The sequence below is a fragment of the Aplidium turbinatum genome, chromosome 15 (assembly GCF_918807975.1).
Source record: "Aplidium turbinatum chromosome 15, kaAplTurb1.1, whole genome shotgun sequence".
Lineage (NCBI taxonomy): Eukaryota > Metazoa > Chordata > Ascidiacea > Aplousobranchia > Polyclinidae > Aplidium > Aplidium turbinatum.
In genome coordinates this window covers 9,630,350-9,653,768 of record NC_137486.1, presented here as the reverse complement: position 1 = coordinate 9,653,768, position 23,419 = coordinate 9,630,350, and the positions used below count along the sequence as shown (strand labels likewise).

Sequence of the window (23,419 nt, the reverse complement as noted above, 5' to 3'; positions counted from 1 at the left end):
AAAATCTCATGGTGTTTGATGTGACAAAGTGCGACAGATCTTTTGATGAAATATCATCTGGTACTCAAGAAAGACGCTGTGAAGGTGTACTACTTTGATGAGTTAACGCGGAAACCATGGCTTTTTTTTGAGTAACAGAAACAGCATCATTAAAAAATGCCAGGCCCACAAGTTCTTCAGTTGTACCACAAGTGCCTCGAAAATGTTTTCATGGCTTCTTGCGATAAAGCTGCATTGTGTTTCTCATACAAATTTACCCTTTTCAAGAGCTCCAGGTCATGTTGTAGTGCACATTTAGCTAAACGTGCTGTGAACCATGATTTTACATACATCTTCAAAACAAACATAACAAATTGCTTTAAACCACATTGCTCCTTACTTGACAAATCAAACTGCATTCGAAACAACCAGATTTTGAGTGCATACATCTATCTGGTGCAATGAAGGGCACCAGGATGACAGAATCGAATTCCATGTGGTGGTGTTCCGTTGAGGATTATGACCGATACTTCTCAAAATTCTTGGTAGTTGTCTCTTGGCTGATTATTGTTACGCAAATGGTGGATACAGAACTGTATGATTTCATCAGAAAAGCTGCTGTCATCTTTTTCCAATGTCATATACCCATCTTTATTCAATGTACTCCATTTTGATTTAAATCGCTTAAAAAGGAGAATGCCTGGTCCAGATTATGGCCCAAGGCATGTCAAGAAGGCTTTTTGTAATATTAGTTCCAGAATATGGTGACGACAAACCAGATGAAACATGTCCTTGTTCAATTCTTTTGAAATTACGACACAAACACCAGACTTCTGACCAGTAGCCTATTGCTGAATTGAACTAGCTTTAGCTGAATCTAGAATATTTGCTCAACTACAGACAAAGGTTTAGTAGCTGGTGTGACATAATTTTATCTACGGTACTGTTAAGACTATCAACATGGCAGCCAAGTAATGGTGGTCAGTGAAATGGAACAACATCATGCTGATAAAAAGAGATTAACCCAGTTTAAAAGAGAACATTGCCTACAACTATATCAACAGTTGGATAATTACAACTTCAGTGTGTCAAGTATGGTTTTACAGACTGTAGCTTCCTAATTCCCATATGTTCGCATAGGAAAAAAATCTGAATTTTCAAGGTAAATCTGGCACCTCTGAACAAAGTTCAATCTCTCTGAAATTTTTACAGGGTCCATTTTTTGTCATTTGGAGATGTTTTGAGTAGTGTCACATTGCATTCTCTAAAATTCGGTTTTCGGGACCACCCTACTGTCTATTTTCGATGTTAGGGAAAGGTTAAAGAGTCCGTGTGGGAAAGATGAGAGTGGTAATTGGTAATGATGTCCAGGACTCCAGGTGGTAAATATCCCACAATCGACTAACTGACAAGCGTTTTTTTGGCTGGACAGTGAGCAAAGGAAGTAAACCATGTTATTGTAAAATATGTGCTGCTTTTGTGTAGCTTACGATACTGTTCTAATAAAACAGCGTTGCTTCGACATACCGTTGCTACTGAAAAAAATCAATTATTCAGCAACTTTATGGTATGGTATCAGATTGGGTTTGTCAACTAAATCAGCCATGCTACTGCCGGCAAGGTTTTGTTTTTTGTAGCGATTTGAATACTATACCACTTCTTCAATTCACTGATTTTCTGTTCTTTCAAGTTAAAACGTAACTTAGGTGAGATTAAAATAACTTTAATGTTGTATTAGCACTTTTTTAACTTAAATAACGTCAAAAATAACATTGTCTATGAAGGAAATTTTAAAGGATTTCCGACTGAGAAAAAAGGGATTTTTCAAGATAAAAAAGGAAACTGAAGAGGATTTATCAATTGTCAAAAGTGGAAGCACTGGACAATTGTGAAGTTGTGACATGCATTTTAAATTGTCACATGCATTTATGACGTGCATTCGAAAGAAGAAAAGGAGTTGTCAGTTTTATTTATGGTAGGCTACTTAACAGTAAACAGTTTCAGCTTTGCGTGTAAACAGTATTTGAGGCTTACATTCAAGGGCGGCTTACATTAATTTTTTAACACTATCACATGCGGCTTACAATCAAGGGCGGCTTACAATCAAGCGTGGCTTACAATCTAGTAAATACGGTATGCAAAAAGCAAATTTAAACTAGGCACTGCAGTTTTTTCTGAGAATTAGAGGTTTTTTGTGTGAAACTAGATTAACCTGGCAGTTAAGCTGCAGAGGTCAGCAGGCTAGTGTGTTAGATAATTATGTTTAGTACACATGAATTGAAATTGATTTGTGATTACCCAAGGATAGCACTGAGGAAAGAGAGCGTTGGCTGAACTGAAGTCAATACCACGAGATAACATATCAGAAAGCAAAGATACTGTAGTGTGAGAACTGAGAAGCACTGACATGGTAAATTTAGGCCAGCATCACATCCATCAGTTTTCAATTGTATATATATATTCCAAAAAGTCTTGTTCCTAATAATGTTAGTAAAAAAGGAGTTACTCAGTAGTAAAAGTAGTATTCAGTAGTATGATTCAGTAAATTCTGATTTCAGTAAAATTAAAGTATGATTCAGTAAATTTACCCCCAAGGGGTAATTTTACCTACGGTTAAGAACCCCTGTGTTAGACTGAAACTGCTTGCCTTCAGTTTTGTTTCATTGATTTCAAAGAAAACAATAAAACATGCATAATCACAAAAACATAGAAAAAAAGAAAAATACCAAGCTCACATCTAGGGGTGTTCAATTTCGATTATTTGAATATTCGAAATTCAATTTATTTTCGAATTTCGATTTCGAATATCACAACTATTCACCAAACTGCAAAATGTAATTTTATTAAAAGAAACGACATGAAAATTCGCTAGAAAACGCGAAAAAAAGCCATGAAAATTTGCGAAAAAAGAACACAAAATAACGTCTACAGCTCCAGGCCCATGTTGATGTTTATGAACACAAGCTGATCGACATGGTCACCCGTCAGTCGGGATCTCAGTTTCGTGACGGTCAGGCCAGCTTTTGAAAACAATCGCTCCGCTGGAGCCGAGGTCGCTGGAGCCAAACACTTCAAGTTCATTTTCACAGCGAGCGATTCACTGCCGCGACATTTCACTGCAGAGTGCAGAGATTTCGACCCGAAAGCGACATCGAGTATGTTTGCAAGCGCATAAAGCTAAACGCACGCTCCGTCTACGTAGCAAATTATGTTGTTTTTGGGTGCATTCAACATCTGATGACATTGAATCGATACAAAATGCTAGATTTTTGCTATGTCCCAGGCAGCAAATCAGTCATTTTTAGATTGATTCAAAGTCTGCAGACATTAAATCAATGTAAAAATGACAGATTTGTTGTCTGGTGTTGGATTGTAGCATCGCAACTCGTTCTAGTGATTATTTATCGCGAAGCTGTTGCGGTTTGCATTCAAAAAGTGTTTTCCTGCTGCCGATCGCTAGTTCATTTATTGTATTATGTATCAATACAGCATAAAAAGTTGCCCCCACACAGAAATATGCGTGGGGGCCAGGGGGGCCTCGCCCCCCCTGGAAAAAATTTCGCCCTTCCCTTGGCAAAATCTCAACATTCTCGAGCAACAGCTACAATTATAATGATTTTGCCCATTTACATTTTTTAGGGCCCCCCTAAAAAAAAGTTGCCCCCCCCCTTGCTCTGCGGTCTGGCTACGGCCCTGCCCCCACGGCTTAGGCGCCTATGGATTCGGTAAAAAAAGGATAAAACTGCGACAAAGTTCACTCTACACTTTCTGCTATTGCACAACCTAGCTATCTTCATTCTTGAGAAATTTGTGAAATTTGGCATTAAAAATGCCAACCTGGCATCCCTGGTGCAGGACTGGCCGTTGGACCCGCGAGAGCGTGTGATAGTCACGTGATCGACGATGCGCATGCGTTGAAGTCTTTTTTCACTTGCAAAATGCGACAAGACAGATTTCGCGCCACTCGCGTTACTTTCAACCGCGTTCAGCCGAAAGGACGGCTATAATTTCGAATATGTCCGATACGAAAAACGAATTTCGAATATCACCTTAATCGAAATCGAATCCAAAATCGAAATTGAACACCCCTACTCACATGCAACACATACTGTTAGTATGATCTGAATTAAATAGACTGCAATGACATAGTTCTAACAATCAAAAGCTACAGTAAATATTACTAGAGCTGATTGCTGAATATAAGGAATAGGGAAGGTAAGGTAATTTGATACATTTTTACCTGTTGACTGCAAGTTTTGCGACGCAAACTATGGATTTTAGGCTAACACAAACTATTGATTCTGATCCCTTACACACTTTTTAAAAACATTTTCACTTTTGTTACTTTTTTTTATTGCAATGTTAAAAACATCACTCAAATGTATCGGAAGGTAAATTAATACAGTAAAACTAATACAGAAATCTCCATTGACACTTGACAGTAAAGCAACAAATAAAAATTTAATATGTGGTTGGTGTGCTTGGGTGCAAAGATGACTGTTCAGGCCCATGTATGCGGCGAAGTTTCTGCTACAGGATGGACATGGGAAGGATAATTGGCTGGAGTTCTTATTCAAGGTTCTAGACTTATGCCAGTGGCGTAGACAATGGGGGGGGTTTTGGGGGTTACAACCCCCCTTTGGCACGTGTGTGACGTCACGATATTGAGAATGATGCTTTCAGTCTAAAAAAAATTGCTTAATTTTATACAAAACTGCATTAAAAGAGCGAGTTTTGCCAATACCAAATGTTCAAACATCTCAGCCAGGAATTAGCAACAAGAAAACATAGAGACTTAGCTTTATTTCCGAAAAATGCCGAAGAAAACATGATCTTATCCTTTTGCTATGCCACCGGACAGCACCATTTTACAGGAATATTCATACCTATATTTTTGTTGAAAATGCTCTCAAAATGCACCAAATTTAAAGTAATTTTTCAAAATTCCTGGCTACGCTACTGACTTACGCTGTTCTCGTTTTATTTTTTTAACAGCAGATAGTGTGTAGGCCTACGATAGCCTATTAGCTGCTTCGCAAACTAGCAGGTCCACTTAAAAAAAGAACAACTTATTTAAATCAACTAGAATTAGATCAATGACAACATTTATTACAGTTACAGAAGAGAATTTAATATACCAGGCCTCGAAATTCACGGCGGTCATGTCCGCCGTCACAGCGTGTGATGTCCGCGGGAAGTACCATCTAGATCGGTCATATGTGTCCGCCGAGAAATAGCGATATAAATCGTCATTAAGTAGTACGAACAATTGTTGCGAATATATAATTTCCTGCGTATTCTAGCGCGCATCTAAAAAATGTGAATACTGTATCCCTTAGCTTCCATTCAAGCAGGAAAAAACTTTCGATTTTTACGTTGCTTCAACGATTGGTGACATTGAATCAGCGTAACAAAGGTGATTCTTCGCTAAGAACCGATGGGAGTACCGGTACTTTTACATTAATCACGCGCAACTTAGTTCAAGTCTTACGTAACAATGTCTGGCTTTGATCTTCGAGTAATATTGATAAGGCAAGGTTGGTTACAAAATTAGATTATAAGAGTAGGCTAGTACAGAAAGATGCAGCAAAATTTGTTTAGTTTTGGTATTACAGCAAGAAAGAATAGGTCCAGGGAAAATTCACTTTCGCTCACATGACGCGCGAAAATAAACCAAAAGAAAAAAGCTTAAGAAAAAAGAAAAAGGCGAAGATTATCAAGATTAAGTGATTAAGCATGACGATCGACGATAAAACTGATGTGTCCGCCGTGAGACTTAATTTGTCCGCCGAGATAGCTGCTCAGACCGGACACGTTTGTCCGCCGTCAACAAAAACGAATTTCGAGGCCTGATATACTATATCATACTGTATCAATTTACCTTTTTAAAAAAATCTGATATTTGGATGCACATTGCAAAAAAAAATGTAACATGCTCTTGAAGCCTTATCAACAAAATGTTAAATAAGTTTGGTTTCTCTTTCTAGAACTTTTCTTCAATTTTCCAGACGAAAATATTCATAAGCAAAAAACTTTAAAAAAAACACACTTTATGCCATAAAAGCACCAGTTAGCTGCATGGCGTCATTTTGTAGGCATTATTTTCACAGATCTTTCACTTGATAACAATATTTTGACAGATGAGAGTAATATTTTGTACATTTCTGTAAGGGGGATTATCAAACTACGTACCTTCCCTTCCTCTACTGTAGGTTACAAAGAAATGAGGAACTTGTGTCAGCTGCACAGAAAAGAGGAACCAGGATTGTTTTGAACAGCTTTGTTAGCCTATATGAAAACCCCACTTATCTAGTCTACCCTACTTCCTCTTTAACGCTTTTGTTTTGTTTTTTTAAATTTGATATTTACTTTCGCTCTATATTCTTTGTTTGAGAAATGGCTATTTCTTGAAGCAGTGTAGAACTGTAGATATAGGCACAAGAAGCTGCAAAGGCTTTGATGATGAAAGTTATTAAGTGTGCAACTAAATAATTTCAGAGATAAAAATTTGACTGAGATCCAGGTAGATTTTTTTTAGCGAAATTCAACTGGTCAGAAGGTCTCTTGGATTTAATTTGCGGTGTAAAAGTGTTGGTGAAATGAACTGGTGTTTTGGGAATTTGCGAGGAAGCATAGTATGGTTCAATTCTCTTTGATTTGCATAACAAAGAGCTATATGATAGATTAGCTGCATCTCAATGTTATCTATGACACAACAGTTGGCTTGCAAGCTAGAAGTTCAACAACCCCAGCTAAGGACGATAGTGCCCGAACTAAATTAGAAGTGAAAGTATGACTTGGCTTTTGGCCAAGCCCGCACAAACGGAAACAGGTTTTTTATATTGCAACTTTTTGCAACTTATTTCTTTTTTACATGCAACTTTTGTTAAAATTAAGTGCAAATTTCTCGCAATTTTAACGCAATAAAAACTTGCCCTAGTAATTACATGATAAGAATGCAACATAGCCAGCAGCAACAAATGACAATCTGGGGAAGCAATTATGACATGAAGCAGACATAACCTAATATAAATTCTGTAAGAAAGATGCCCTTCCAGCGAATAACTTCTTGTTGAGCTGAGGTTTGTGCTGTTTTATTTGAAGTGCTTCGTGAATTTTGGTTTCAACTTCTGATTGACAGTTTCGAATTATTTCAAAAGAATCTGATGTAAAATTGATGTCACAACAAATATATACTGCTAGATATCTAAAAAGGCAGAAAGTTTTTTTTACAAATAAACAATCTACTAACTCTTTTGTGTCTTCAATATAGTATTGACACCCCACAGAATATTTTATATCAGTATTTAGCCTAAAGCTTAAAGCATCTTCACTATGAGCGACACCACTCAAACAAAGTCATCAAGAGTATGTCTTGCTAATCCAAATTTAAATGAGAAAAGTGACTATCTTTATCATCTTGACTTATCTGTTGAAGATGGCAGATTAGCGGAGAGATTTCATGATGTCAAGGTATGTTGCCACACAAGAAATAACATTAAGTATATTTTTTTGTCCATTTGACAACATACAGTAATGCATAATGATGTGATACAATGCAGTTACTCATGTAGCATAACAGACTGCTTGAAACAATATTATGCTAGATACTAGACCTCCCCAGTCCCCGGACTTTTTTTTGTTTTCATCTATATTGTGACTTTTCTGCATGGGTTTTCAATGCTGATTTCAAAAATATGCATAAAAATTTTTTTCGATCAACGTCTGGGAAGTTATTCGCTGTTGCTTAGCAACAACTTTTCATAAAAATTACAAAAATCTCCTTTAAAACCCCTTTACTTTTAACCTAGTATCCTGATATCTAGATTATCTGAAAGCATTTCTTCTGCTGAAGAATTTAAAAAAAAATTTATTAAAATTGGACAATCGGTACCAGAGTTATGACCGTTTAAGTACCCAAATTATGCAGTCACGCATGACTGATTTTTGTTAATTTATTGCCAAATGATACTAGAAAAATGGTGAAAGTTGCTGTCAAGGGGTTTTTGGGGGTAAGGAGTTCAAAAAATATATCAAAAAGTGTCTCAGAGCAACAAAAAAAAAGTTATTAAAAAATTGATACAAACAGTCATGCATGAATGATTTTGTCGCAGTCGCTTCATTCCTACAACGAGATGTATTCCTTAGGCACCACAAACGTTAAATGCCTGGAGTCATATACAGTATAACGTGGAACCGATCATCTCAATGTAGCTAATATCTGGGTACCCATTGCACTTGATGTTAGAATACACACTTCATTGCTCGGAAAGAGCTCTGATCAAGTGCAAGATGGTCACAGTCCGCCACAATTTCAATAGCATCTCTTACCCAGCATAATGTAGTCTATGTATCTAAATCATGTGGCAAAAAATGGGTTAAGTCAGCTGAACTTAACGATAACCTTCTGTAATGCATTTCAGGTTTCACTATTGATCAGTTAGCATTTTCTACTTGTATCTTGTATGATTATATAACGTATTGTATACACTTCTGCTGTCTGATATTCCGTGTGTATTCATGTATCCATCATGGAGCTGAGGAAGAGTAAAATGAACAATGGTGGTTTGCTTGGTAATTTGCAGCCTTTAAAACATTTTAAGGACAATTTAGACCAACTACTGGAGATGTTCTTCAGAAATACATATATCATCTTCAATTAAATCCTCGTAACCACCAGAGTGGGAAGCTCGCAGCTTGGGATACAGCAGTATGTCCAGCAAAAGTATGGCAGCCTGCTTGCATTCCACTGATGACAAAACAAAATATCCAAAACAAAATTGTTTGTTTGGTTGATGAATACAAGAAATACATACATGACAAAAAGGAATCTGCTGCCTTAATTAAATTTCGAGAAACACTGACAACACGATTTATGATATCTGCTAAGAATGCCGAAAATCTTATTAACAAAAACAAAACATTGCTACCAGAAGATAAGGCAGAAATTATACAGTTTCTTAAATTACTTGAAACAAACCAACCAGCATCTCTTGGACCCCTTGACAGAAAGAGGTTGAAACGCTTCACGAATTATGCATTGAAGAATCGAATAAAGGTAATAAAGTATGATGTATGTTTATTCCCAGTATGCTTAACAGCCCAATGATTTTTAAAGTAACATACCTATTAATTTTTGATACTGATGCATAAACAAGACATTTTTTACAGATAAATGCAGATTCTCAGCCATCTACCTCAGTGCTTAATTTCCTCTCCTCGTCATCTTCCCAATAAATTAAGTCGAATCTGCACTGAGAATCTGCATTTATCTGTAAAAAATGTCTTGTTTATGCATCCGTATCAAAAATTAATAGGTATGTTACTTTAAAAATCATTGGGCTGTTAAGCATACTGGGAATAAACATACATCATACTTTATTACCTTTATTCGATTCTTCAATGCATAATTCATGAAGCGTTTCAATCTCTTTCTGTCAAGGGGTCCAAGAGATGCTGGTTGGTTTGTTTCAAGTAATTTAAGAAACTGTATACCTTCTGCCTTATCTTCTGGTAGCAATGTTTTGTTTTTGTTAATAAGATTTTCGGCATTCTTAGCAGATATCATAAATCGTGTTGTCAGTGTTTCTCGAAATTTAATTAAGGCAGCAGATTCCTTTTTGTCATGTATGTATTTCTTGTATTCATCAACCAAACAAATAATTTTGTTTTGAATATTTTGTTTTGTCATCAGTGGAATGCAAGCAGGCTGCCATACTTTTGCTAGACATACTGCTGTATCCCAAGCTGCGAGCTTCCCACTCTGGTGGTTACGAGGATTTAATTGAAGATGATATATGTATTTCTGAAGAACATCTCCAGTAGTTGGTCTAAATTGTCCTTGAAATGTTTTAAAGGCTGCAAATTACCAAGCAAACCACCATTGTTTATTTTACTCTTCCTCAGCTCCATGATGGATACATGAATACACACGGAATATTAGACAGTAGAAGTGTATACAATACGCTATATTAATCATGCAAGATACAAGTAGAAAATGCTAACTGATCAATAGTGAAACCTGAAATGCATTACAGAAGGTTATCGTTAAGTTCAGCTGACTTAATCCATTTTTTGCCACATGATTTAGATACATAGACTACATTATGCTGGGTGAGAGATGCTATTGAAATTGTGGCGGACTGTGACCATCTTGCACTTGATCAGAGCTCTTTCCGAGCAATGAAGTGTGTTCTAACATCAAGTGCAATGGGTACCCAGATATTAGCTACATTGAGATGATCGGTTCCACGTTATACTGTATATGACTCCAGGCATTTAACGTTTGTGGTGCCTAAGGAATACATCTCGTTGTAGGAATGAAGCGACTGCGACAAAATCATTCATGCATGACTGTTTGTATCAATTTTTAATAACTTTTTTTCTGTTGCTCTGAGACACTTTTTAATATATTTTTTGAACTCCTTACCCCCAAAAACCCCTTGTCAGCAACTTTCACCATTTTTCTAGTATCATTTGGCAATAAATTAACAAAAATCAGTCATGCGTGACTGCATAATTTGGGTACTTAAACGGTCATAACTCTGGTACCGATTGTCCAATTTTAATAATTTTTTTTTTTAATTCTTCAGCAGAAGAAATGCTTTCAAATAATCTAGATATCAGGATACTAGGTTAAAAGTAAAGGGGTTTTAAAGGAGATTTTTGTAATTTTTATGAAAAGTTGTTGCTAAGCAACAGCGAATAACTTCCCAGACGTTGATCGAAAAAAATTTTTATGCATATTTTTGAAATCAGCATTGAAAACCCATGCAAAAAAGTCACAACATAGATGAAAACAAAAAAAAGTCCGGGGATTGGGGAGGTCTACTAGATACAGTAGTCGTCAATTCACATTTTTCAAGTGACGTCTTTTTGAATGCACTGCATCATGCAAGTGCTCTTAGCCTTGTAGCTGACTAACATTATGCATAGATGTAAGTCTCATTTTATAGATGTAGTTTCATGTTAGTATGCATTTACAAATTTAGTTGACTTGCTGTAGAAATCCTTTCTGGAAATGGATTATTTTTGCATTAACTCCATATATAATATTCTCGTTGTACCTGACCCCCAACAAACATAATGACAATGACGTTTTATAATTGCAAACCCAGGTTTGCTGTTAAATACAGTACAACCATTTTTAGTTTCACCTACATTTTAAAAAAAAATTGTTAATAGTTTTTTGAAATGAAACAGCTAAAAAGCCTTTTTGTTCTGCCATTTTATTACAGTGTTGATATAACCTGCGTGTTTAGATTTCTAAGTTAAAGATGCAGCATAAAATTAAAGAAACCAGTTGAGCAATAGTTACAGAATTATTTTTTATGTAACTTTCAGTTTATTTGCATTGGTGGAAAAGAAAAACGGATGAGAAACTTTGCTGAAATTTTGTATGAAAAACTCAACAAGCCAAAAAATTGCGAATTTGAAGAAAGTACCGGTACTGGAAAAGGTAGTTTTCTTCAGAACACTTCATTTTTTATGGTTAACTCAATTTGGATTTATTGTAGAGGAGCTTTCTCGCTAGCTTGGTAATTGCAAGCATAAACAGAAGCTAAGACTGAAACCTAATAATCAAATTTTATTATTCAGAATGTCGATTGAAAGATATCAGTGGACATGCTGGGAGATATTCTATGTTCAAAGTGGGCCCAGTGATATCTGCTTCTCATGGAATAGGAATAGCGTCTATGTCGGTTGTGTTTCATGAGGTTTGTATGGATGTGATGTCTCAGTTTTTTTAGCTTATGCCACTTTCAGTCTCAGAGCCGTTGAGAGGATAATTTGGGCCTTGTGATAATGAGAGGTCTTGGGCCCCTAAACAAGGCACTTTAAAAAACGACATTATTACCTAAGACTTTCCGGTTCCTTGGAAGGATTCCCGTCCCCTGAAATAATCCTGGGTCTACAAGTACCCCCCGTCAAGTGTCAACCTTACTGCTTACTATACTTGGAAAACACAGGCGGTGTATAATTCACTGCGGTGTGAAGCCTTTATATCAACCACAATTTGCAATTTTGCATACACCCAACACACTATTATCGATGCATCTATTTCTCTGATGACGTGGAAAATTTGCACTTTGTGTGATGAATGAACATGTATAAAGATAACTTAATGGCTGCCAAGGTCAAGTAAATCTATCGTGCAGTTTTAAGCATAATTACGTCATGTGCTGCAATGAGAAATCCTTAAAAACTTTACTTCGTTTCAGCTTTTGAAATTGGTTTATCACTCGGGATGTACAGATGTCAGTGTGATACGTATCGGCACTTCTGGAGGTCTTGGTATGTAACTGTTTATGGCAAACAAAGTCAGAAATACTCCATTTTACGTTGATACAATGGCTGCAGACATTGAATCAATGTAAAAACCGAGTGTTGTTAAAGTAAAATGTCATACAAGAAGCAGTAGGCCAGCTTAATGGACTGGTTTCGTTTTTTCTCCTTTCAGGTGTAGAACCTGGAACAGTTGTTTTCACAAGGCAATCTTATAGTGGTTTACTGGAGTCTCATTACCGACAGGTATTCAGCTTTAATATTTGGCAGTCAAAGCACTATTCTAATAGAGTAGGGTCAGGGATGGATCCAGCCTCTAATTTTTTGGGGGGTGCTGCTGAAATCTATTTTCATTCAAGGAGGTCCATCAGTGTGGCACTGTCAAAATGTGTCTCTGCTGTATTTGGCATGCGGATAAGCATTCATGTTGTTAATTACAGATGTTTTTGTTTAATATTAATAAAGACCTGAAAACGGAGAAAGTGTGCATGAAAAATCAAGTCTTAAAAACAAAATAAATTTGTGATGAATGAGGTGTATTGCTTGAACGTTCATTTGTGTTTGAAGAAGATGAGTCCGGTTGAGATCAGTTATTGTTATTAGAAAATGATCTATTGAAAATGGTCTATCAGATTCCGGAATTGGATCGGAATTTGGTGCATGAAGCCGAGGCCGCTTTCGTAAATATGACAAAATATTGGTTGCAGGCATACTTACGCTACATGCAGGGCCGGATTAAGGGTACTGTAGGCCTTAGGCTGTTTACTAGAGAAGGGCCTAATTTTGCAAACCAAGCTACAAAAAGTAATAAAAATACATACATGAAAAATTGAAATTATTTACTACAAAATAACATAAAAGAAGAATGGCTCGTAATTGGTTTTGGAAACAAACACAATTTTTATTGTCAAGTTTGAAGCAGATGAAAAAGATTTTGGAAGAAAGAGGTGGATAGTAGGTACCTATGGTAATACTTTACCCATACGTGCCGACTTCCGGGGGGCGGTGCCCCCCTTAAATTTATGGTTGAAGGGCAACAAAAATGGCTATTACAAGTGGTGTTTCAAAGATAAAATACTTCGCGAAAGAGATTTAGATCATTTGAACGGACTTAAAGAATGCCGAAAGCGAAAAACAGCCTACGTTGCTCTTGCCCGCGAAACAGCAGTTGATCGCATGGCTTTCTCTGGAACGTGAATTTCTACTGAGATGCGCACAGCACGCACGCTCATAGTCACACACTGCTTATCTTCCCGCGGGTGAAGAGCAACTTCAATGTCAAAACGCGTGGAAGCGAATGCGAGGTTAAATGTTTTTTCCTGATTTTACGAGTTATCTAAACGTCCGTTAGATTTTTTGTGACTTCAAGCATGAAATCGATTTTAACAAACTTTATCGAGTTGAAACTACGACACAACGAACAATTACGTGAATACAGCTTAAGGAAAAAATGCATTTTTCAAAACTGTCATCCGTGTTTTGCTTCAATAAGCACTGTATTGATGTATATATTGTGAAAATATATAGGCTACATCTCATACACTCATCAATATACACTCCTGCACTATCGTATATAGGCTACTCGAGTATAGGTCAATCTCGTGTGAAGTCGAACCCCTACTTCTAAGCTGAACATCGGTGGTATTTCCTTCTCCCGTGCATAAGTCGAATAGCTGACATCGACTTCAACAATCTTGGAATGTTACGTAATAAGAACGATTATATCCTACACACAAAAAAATGATCTCTTAAAACAGCTATTTCTGCTATTTTGTCCCGTGAGCTTTGCATATTGCTCAACAAGTGCATAAAGTTTAGAATTGACAAGAAATCAGTAAATTTGAAAATCAAGTTTGAATCACTGCAAATAAACGTATTCAAAACTTTTACTGCGGCCGAGGCCATTTCACACTCCGTAATCTACGTCGGCAATGATTTTGCCGCAGCAAAAATGCGTTCATTTTGTAAACTGCTCCGAGCTGGAGACAACAGCTTGTTCCCTGTATAAGTCGAACCTGTCTTTTTGAGGTGAAAATCACTTGCGAATAACTCGACCTATACTCGAGTATATACGGTATTCGATAAAAGACTATAAAGACTTTCGATAAAAAACAAAAGAGAAAACATTTCGCCGTTGTGAACGCTTTGAAGGTAAGTAATTAGCAAAACGAGGTTAATAAAACTGATAGCGGGTTTCCATTTTGCTTGAGATCATGATTTTTTGCGTTTTATTTCGATAACTTCACTGTTTTGATTGTTGTTATTCACACTCGCACGAAAAGGAAGTGAATCGGCTTGTTTTCCAACTGTTCCAATTATGAGCTAACAATATCAATTTTTTTACGTCTAGGCGTCCTGCATGCGTAAAACTAATCGTTTCAAGCAGCGGTTTTAATAAATTCGGTTTGCGACCTAGGTGTCAATATAAACAAGACACTAAGCTTAATCAAAGACTATTTTGATTGAGTAAAATAACGTTATGGTTATGACGTCATCACCTTTCTCGCCCCCCAAGGTTTTTTGAAAAGTCGGCGCCTATGACTTTACCTAATGACACACTAAACCAGGGGTTTTCAACCCTTTTTCCACTGCGACGTCCTCAGAGCAATCAATGTAGTCTCATATCCCCCCATAAAAGTATTCAACAAAAACATATTTAATGCAAAATTTAACCAAATTTGATTCATGCCGACATCCAGTTATGTTTAGTTTTGCTGTTCCAACGTCAACTTCCGAATCGAAAAACATTTTTTGCGATGTTATCACTGCTTTTATTACATTTCCTCCGATTGTTATTTCCATTTTCTATCAAGCTTAGCTAGATAGTAGGAGAAGAAATAATAAGAATAATCTACGTTTTCGCACTTTCACCGGTTGAACTTATTGCAATCTTTTATGGATTTATTTAAATCAATTTCAGTGAGATGGTTGGTGCTGCACATTTTTAACAATTAAGTTTGTCAATGCGTGCACCTGTTTCTGAAAGAACTTCCAAACAAAATATCCGACACCAATTTTTTTCAATGCCATTGAAAACGATACTGAGAAATCTATATTTTGCATAGGATTCTACATAATTTTGCTTTTTTACCATAGCGTTGTTACTGCCTGGTTAACGTTAGTCTGCACAAAACAACGTATAAGAACTTGAAAAATATCGAATGCTTTCCTATGGTTAAAGCCTTTGCAACGTCTGAAAGCTTAAACGATATACTAACCTCAAGTAGAGGAATGGGCGATTGCGAAAAAAACACAGTGTTTAATCTTTTCTGCCAAAAAAGAATTGAAAACAATACACTGGAATTTCAAGCACCTCGCCAACCTCCAAAAAACGACTCGCGACTCCCAGGTTAAAAAGGCCTGCTCCAAACTCAATTTTGGTAAAAGTGGCGCCTACGTGGTTTTGGAAATCAGCTCTTCAATCTTCATACGTATTGACTCAACTCAGTCATTCGTTTTTAAGCAAAAACTGTACTGTACTGGATCTGTATCACTACCAGCCTTACAAAAATTGAGGGCCGAATTTTTCTAGGGCCTAAGGCTATAGCCTTATTAGCCTAATGGTTAATCCGGCCCTGGCTACATGTATGTTAATTTTGTACAAAACCCTAACTTTTAAATATTTTTCATGTGAATTAAAATCTGAAAACCAAATAAATATCATGATTTAATATTTTTTCATGTGAATCAAAATCTGAAAATCAAATAAATATCATGATTTAAAGTTGTCATGGAAAGAAAGGATTAATATTCCTAAAATAACAATACATTCAATAGTGACAATCATACAATTGACACCACCTCCCTCCTCCTCCCACACTCCCGCGTGTCGCGCATTTTGATTTTTTTTTAGGGGTGCACACCCCCCCTTGGATCCATCCTTGAGTAGGGGTCACCAAACTTTTTTCTCTGAGGGGCAGATTGCTGCGAGATTAACAGCTGCGGGCCGGATACAAATTGCGAAAAGATATACAACTATTTAGAATCTCCATTGACTTGAATTGAGCACAATAAATAACAAAGTCAACGGTGGAAGTCAGAGTAAAGTATACAACACAACCTAAAAGTTAATTATTTAGCACTGGTACTGTCCAAATCCTTCTGCTTATGATGTCTAGTCTGGCTGGTATGGTATGATTTGCCTAAACAGAGATATCGCACTGATGAAACATTTGTGTTTTGAACAACAAAGTTTGTGATGTCATAAGAAGAAACAATATGGAAAAATTATTAGCATGTTGCGTGTAGCTCAACAGCAACGTCAGTCCTTTACAAAAAGTTTGGTAACTTTTTTCCTGAACAGTTGTAGTGCAGCTGTTATTTCCGCAGCACGTGGCGGGCCGGATGAAATCAGTTTGCGGGTCGGCTCCGGCCCGCGGGCGTAGTTTGGTGACCCCTGTAAATAGAGTGTCAGATTTTCTGCATCATAGACGATTGTGCTTTTTCCTATGAATTGTCGGAAATCCCCCTTGTGTTGCCTGTATGGGTTATTTCACAGACGACACTTATATGCATAATTTCTCTACAGTTTCTCTTACATTGTTTGTACACTTGTGTGCGTTTTAAAATGCTTTCAAAGTTCATTGTATACGTCACTTTGAAACCTTGCAATATTCTCAAGATCTGTTTATTCGGTTTGTTGCTGCAGGTCGTTTGTGGCAAGGAAGTCATCTTTGAATCGAAAACCGATAGTGAATTGACGGAAGATCTCAAGGCATGCGGAGAATCCATGGGTGTCAAAACAGCCTTTGGCAACACAGTGTCAACGAATGACTTTTACGAAGGTACCAGAATGGCTTAGCGGTATTGATAAAAATCTGAGTTTATTCACTAATCTGTTTCTATCTATACGATTTAACATCTCTTGTTCCCGTATTGCAGTGGTTCCCAACCTTTTTTTGGCTGTTACCCTTATCTCCACCCTGAAGTGAGTCAATTACCCCAACGATCAATTTTCAAAAACAAAAGTGTTTATTGCTGTGTTTTCAAAGGGCTAACTATGACAATCAAAATACAATACAATATTGAACACAAGATAACGATGCTTGGTAAACATTCAATGCGAAGGTTGGGCCTGGACTTCAGCCGCCAGCTTTGTGATCCTGGTTTGTGGTACTCAGGGCGATTGCCGTGTCGCTTTTGACATCCTGGCCATTGCGCTTTTTTGTCTTCATTCCCAAAACAGTTAAAAATCCTTGTTCACAGCGATACGTTGTTGAAAAAGATGTCAGGATATTTCATGCCCGTGTCGCTAATGTTGGTGTGTCCTGGAGTCTGCCTATCCAGAAGAGCTCCAAGCCTTTCCCCTTGAAATCAAGTTTCAACGCTTTGTTCATTCGGGGAGTGATAAATTCTTCTTTGGCTGGACAGTCGTCATCATCCACTTGGCTGTCATCACATGTGAAGGGCTTAATGCACCATTGGAGACTAGCCATGTCCATATTCGGAAAGTAGTTGTCCACCTTCTTGGTTAGCTGGCCTAATTGGTCAGCTATGTCCTTCTTCAACACCGCTGTGAACTCAAGTCCATTGCCTTCGAGATACATGTCAAGCGTCTGAAACTGCGCCACTGTGCCTCTCCCAACTCGCTTGTTCCACAATTTAACCTTTGCGATAATGCAGCTACGGCTACTTTGGTGTCGATCACAGTTACATTCTTGCCTTGAATTAAAAGATTACGGTACCTTTGTTCTATTCACCAAAGATAACAGCAGGTTATAGAAGTATTCAGCTAAGTCGGGCTTCTTCTCTATTGGAAAAACATGGACAGCCTCACGAAGCTCGACCAGGCGGGTTATCACCTTGCCACGAGACATCCATCGTACTTCTGTGTGGTACAGTAATGCTTGGTATCTTTCTCCCATCTTCTTGCACAGTTCCTTGAAAAGATGGCTGTTCAATTCCTTCGTTTTTACAAAGTTCACAACCTTCACTTGGTTTACTGTTTCAAAATCGGGTCTCGTTACCCACAAAAAACAGGCAAATTACCCCCGGGGGTAATTTACCCCCAGGTTGGGAACCACTGCCGTATTGCGAGAGTTGGACGCGAACGAATGTCTACTTTGTCTGATGACATTTCTCCATGCCACCCGGTCCTGAGAGTCGACCGATGCAAAACCTTCCAGTCACAGAGCTTCCCCAATGTTGTTGAGCCAACGCTTTTTGGACGTGCTCGAGGAGTAAAATTGGGGAAGCTCTGTGACTGGAAGGTTTTATTTGGAAGTTTGAAGGTTTAATTTGGAAGTTTGAAGCGAGTTAAAAAGTATCAATCATTCGAATGTAGACTTGGCACAAACAACGATTGCTTCCTCAAAAAGTTCAATGTTTGCCATTGCTCGACTAACACCTCCAGCACACTCTGATGTTTGTACAGCACAACCAACACAGGTATGAACTTGTGTGAAAACATGCCATCATGAGCAAATAAAATTCCAGTAGCGGTAGCCTACACTTGGAAATTAAAAACGTTTCTTGAAAACCATAAAACCAATACTGTGGCGTGCTTGAACTTGTTTGAAGTATAAGCAACTTTTAAATGCGCCTTTTAAGAATTATATCATGAGATGCAGATCGTGCTTTATTCAACCCTGGGCATGTATTTATCCATTATTTAGCTTCGACAAATATCTTTCATGTTGTCGAGCCAACGCTTTTTGGACGTGCTCGAGGAGTAAAATGAAAGATATTTGTCGAAGCTAAATAATGGATAAATACATGCCCAGGGTTGAATAAAGCACGATCTGCACCTCATGATATAATTTTTAAAAGGCGCATTTAAAAGTTGCTTATACCTCAAACAAGTTCAAGCACGCCACAGTATTGGTTTTATGGTTTTCAAGAAACGTTTTTAATTTCCAAGTGTAGGCTACCGCTACTGGAATTTTATTTGCTCATGATGGCATGTTTTCACACAAGTTCATACCTGTGTTGGTTGTGCTGTACAAACATCAGAGTGTGCTGGAGGTGTTAGTCGAGCAATGGCAAACATTGAACTTTTTGAGGAAGCAATCGTTGTTTGTGCCAAGTCTACATTCGAATGATTGATACTTTTTAACTCGCTTCAAACTTCCAAATTAAAACTGTATCATTGCCGTACAGTAAGAATGCAATGCCCACATAAATGAAGCTATTGGGTAACGGCAGGAATGAGAAAGTGGATATTTTTAAAACCACTTTTGTGCTACTTGAGTTGGGAATCCCAACAAATGGATCTCATTCTCATCACAACCTCGACATTGTAAAGAAATGAAAGTATCATCAGCATTATCTCACCTACGTTATATGTGAATACCTTTCAGCAGGAAGCCGTTTATTTGGCAATGCTTCCTTTGAATAAGTTCCACCTCCGCATTGCTTCAATATCTTGCTGTCAGGCATGGAGGAACCACGTGGGCCTGGGCCCACCTACTTTAATTTCTGGGTGGGCCTGGGCCACCCACGTTCGAAGGCCAAATTTCTTGGAAAAGGTAGCGAAAACGCAAATTAGAGATGGAGTTCCAAAAAAGGTCTTCACTCACTTCTGAGTTTTAATAGCTCAGAAGTCTTCAAACTTTTCTGCTGAGCCCACTATTGATGGGCAGCACATGTGGGTGTGGTTGCGTGTGATTGGTGGAGAAATCTATCAATATCAATGGCCTATAATTATTCTCTATGGTTAAAACAATGATGTCATTGTTTAGAGTCCTAGACTCTATGTGAATTTGAGTATAGTATCGGCCAACTTTTTCCGATACCGAAACATATAAAAAAGGCGTTTGCTACGAATTTTCTACAGAAGCAAAGATATAGATTTTTTAAAGTAAAGTAGTAACTAAAGTCACATTCACATTGATGTAGAAAAATAACAACCTGTTCAAATTTTTGATACCTCACACTCCCATGACTTCTTGCACGCACCTTTTAACATTGGTTGCTTGCAGTGATTCTTTCACTGAAGTACGGGCCTGGGCCCCCTGCCCGCCATAAATCCGCGCCTGACTCCCAGGTGGTATTATAACTGTGTGTGTGTTGTTGCCTTTTTGTTTGTGTGTACAGCGCTATTGAACAATTTTTTAAATATTCTAGCCAATCGTGGCTTAAAAATGGAAACTTTTTACTTGTTGGCACGAAAGGCAATCATAAAAACAACAATGTATAAACGATTTCAAGTATTAGGAATGCAACAATGTTATGGAGGGTGTGGTGAGCTTGGCCCCCAGAAGTCGGATTGACTTTGACTGCTGCGCCCACCTACTTTTAAAATGGTTCCTCCATGCCTGCTTGCTGCAAAACATAATCTCGACCAAAGTGTCTTTAATTAGTTTAGCCCGGGGTTAGGTAAAAGTTTTCAAGCTATGGCTCATTTTTATAGATTTTACACGCGAAACTGAGTTTTCTGTTGATCTTCCAGCTGTGGCTTCCTGTCCTTTTGTAGCTTGGTTTGGAGGAAGATTGTTAGCGGCTCGGACCAATCAGCGAACAGTTCGATGTGACTCGGGGATCTTAGTTTGTCCACACCTGGATTAAACTGAAAATGGAGATCCTTGTCTTGCAATAGAAGAACGCTTAAGCTAAAATTAACAACGATGAGTGAAAAAAAGCTACTGCTGAACGCTCAATCACGTAGGAAGTATGCTAATAGAAACATAAGAGTGATATAATTTATTCCACAGAGCAGGGTCGTATAGACGGCGCATTGTGTAATTTTACTCTGGACGACAAGATGGAGTTTCTCACTCGAGCCCACAAGGAGCATGGCGTAGTTAATATGGAGATGGAAAGTTTGTGTCTTGCTGCCATGTGTGGTCGGACCAATGTCAAATGTAAGTATCACCATCAATTCAGTGACCAAATGTCATACGACCGCTGACGCCATTTTAGTCTATTTTCACCGTCTTACGGAAGTGACGCATATCCCTGACGCGAAATTTTTTTACCACAAACTTTTTGTCTCATTTGCATATTTCTGTAAGTGTAGCCATTGCTGGTTACCGCGCGGCGCGCGTAACTGTTTTTACCGATTTTTGCCCTCACAGCAGCCGATTTTCGCTCTTCAGGTCCAAATCTAAACATTGAACTTGAAAAAAACGTAGCCTGGAGCCACACCTAGTCTAATCAAGTTTAAAAAAGTTGAGAAAGGAAATTGATTATGATGATCACTAGTCTAAAAGTAAGATTTTCCAAATCGATTAAGAATTAACCCTAACCCTAAGAATTAACTCTAACCCATTAACCCTAAACTTACTTTTTTTGAAAAGTTTTTGTGCACTCAAAAATTAATGTAAAGAAAAAAAATGACGATGGGCGTCGAACCGTTGTCCCCACGATCATAAGGCAAAAGACGAAACCACTGAACCAAACACGTCAACGGAAAATGTTCGCATTCACACGGTATAAATACAAACTCTATGCGAAGTCACAAAAAAGTTCGTGTCCCTGACATATGTGACACAATATGACGTTCCTGACTACGGGACCAACTTACGTCCAGAAACGTCGATTTAATGCTACAGAAACACGAGTGAAATCGCATTTTTAAAATAACAATAATGCGTGTTTTTATATAGCGCTGCATCCATCGCAGAATGCGTTGCTTTCCGAAGCAGTGTCAACGCAGCCGTAATGACTGGAGTGTAATTTAAAACTCCACCACATCAGAAAATTTTTTGAAAATACTGTATAAAACAACCTGGTAACGCTACTTTGTGCAGGCGCCGTTGTTTGTGTGACTTTGCTGAACCGACTGCTCGGAGACCAGGTGTCCAGCTCTTCGGAGGAACTGCACTCTTGGGAAGCTCTCCCACAAAATATCGTTGCAGAATTCATCAAACGAAGATGCACTTAAAGTCAATCCAGATTATGGTCATCAGTCTCTTTCATGATGCTTTTGTTCCTCATTTCAATTTATAGTTTTAATATAGTATATACTTTTCAGTATTCGTAATATATACTTATGATTAATCAATTCCCAACCAGTAAAAGTTTCCGTTTTTACATCGTTGAAACGCCAATTTTTTCTAATTGGTTTGTCACTGCTGCCCATAGATCAACGTTAAGCTTCGGTGAGGCATGATAACTTGCCGAGGCTTCACTGTCATTTGTGTTTTTGTTCACTCTCATTAAATAGGCGAGGTGTTCACCCGAGTCTTATCAACACTTTTAGGAAAAACGCCTAAAGTACCGTATTGAAGCTCAACATGATATGGGCTAGCAGCCACTACTGCATAAATTAAAGAACGTCCCAGACAGCAAAATCTTTCATTTTTACTAATTTAAAGTCTGCGGACGTTGAATTAATGTAAAAATGACAGATTTTGCTGTTTGCTACGTTCTTTAATTTATAGTCAGTCATACGTCATAAGTATTGCTTTTCATTATATATTCACTTATTCATTCAGCGTTTTTGATTTGTAATGTGTGCTGAAATTGCTTTGTTCGAGAGCCTTAGCTGGCAATCTAAACACATTCGATAGCGGCTTAGCCAATGGTGCAGCATTGCTTGGTGGTGCTACGCAGGATGCAAGCCACACGTTGCGTTTAACAGTCGCACCATCCCTGCTGCAATCAGTCCTTTTTATATTGATCCTATGTCCGCAGACGTTGAATCAATGAAAAAGATCTTGCCTGGGACGTAGCATCGTTACAGAGGCGCTTTCTTTCACGTTTAGCAAACTTGCTTCGTAGACGTTACTGTAAGAATGACAGAGTTAAAAAGCTACGATCTTTTATCAATGGGTTACATTCTACAATGACATGAGACGCGTGTCATGGACGGGTTGGTGAAAAATGAAATGTGTAGCCAAAGCGGAAGAAAGAGTATAATGAGGCATCGAGCAATTACATTATACAAGTCGTTCCATGCGGTTTTACGAGGGAGATCGAGCTACCACGATTACGACTTGATGTTGAGAAAAAATTGTGTGTGTGTTTAAAATGCAAGCTTTTTAAGCAAATTACATGGCCTGTTTTTTAAGCCGACTGTGCAAATTTCTGCAGTGAAGGCTCTTTTCAATGCACTGTACCACCGTATTCCTTGACAGTGTATGCTTATCATTGATCGAAATACATAATCGCAGTCAGCTTTTGTGCTACGCAACAAGGCATTGTTTTGACCGAAAGTGACCTTTGTGCTGTTAGCAGCGCGCATACACAATAGCATACAAATCAGTCATGTTCT

General features: G+C 37.9%; 1 protein-coding gene across 1 annotated transcript; it reads left to right on the top strand.

The window, feature by feature from the left end:
- Window positions 1-7,256: 7,256 nt before the first annotated feature.
- LOC145784277 (uridine phosphorylase 1-like) lies at window positions 7,257-23,322 on the top strand. Its single transcript, XM_082596067.1, has 8 exons — window positions 7,257-7,452; window positions 11,323-11,437; window positions 11,578-11,696; window positions 12,201-12,273; window positions 12,440-12,510; window positions 16,913-17,048; window positions 20,916-21,065; window positions 21,954-23,322. Exons 1-8 carry the CDS (start codon window positions 7,315-7,317, stop codon window positions 22,085-22,087), a joined length of 936 nt encoding a protein of 311 aa, XP_082452193.1. The 5' UTR covers window positions 7,257-7,314; the 3' UTR covers window positions 22,088-23,322.
- Window positions 23,323-23,419: the final 97 nt, after the last annotated feature.

Excerpts from the sequence above, each read along its gene's own strand:
- LOC145784277 (XM_082596067.1), top strand. The coding sequence starts at position 7,315 with ATGAGCGACACCACTCAAACAAAGTCATCAAGAGTATGTCTTGCTAAT. Across the intron at positions 11,697-12,200 it reads TGTCGGTTGTGTTTCATGAG|CTTTTGAAATTGGTTTATCA; the intron begins GTTTGTATGGAT and ends ACTTCGTTTCAG. Across the intron at positions 12,511-16,912 it reads TGGAGTCTCATTACCGACAG|GTCGTTTGTGGCAAGGAAGT; the intron begins GTATTCAGCTTT and ends TTGTTGCTGCAG.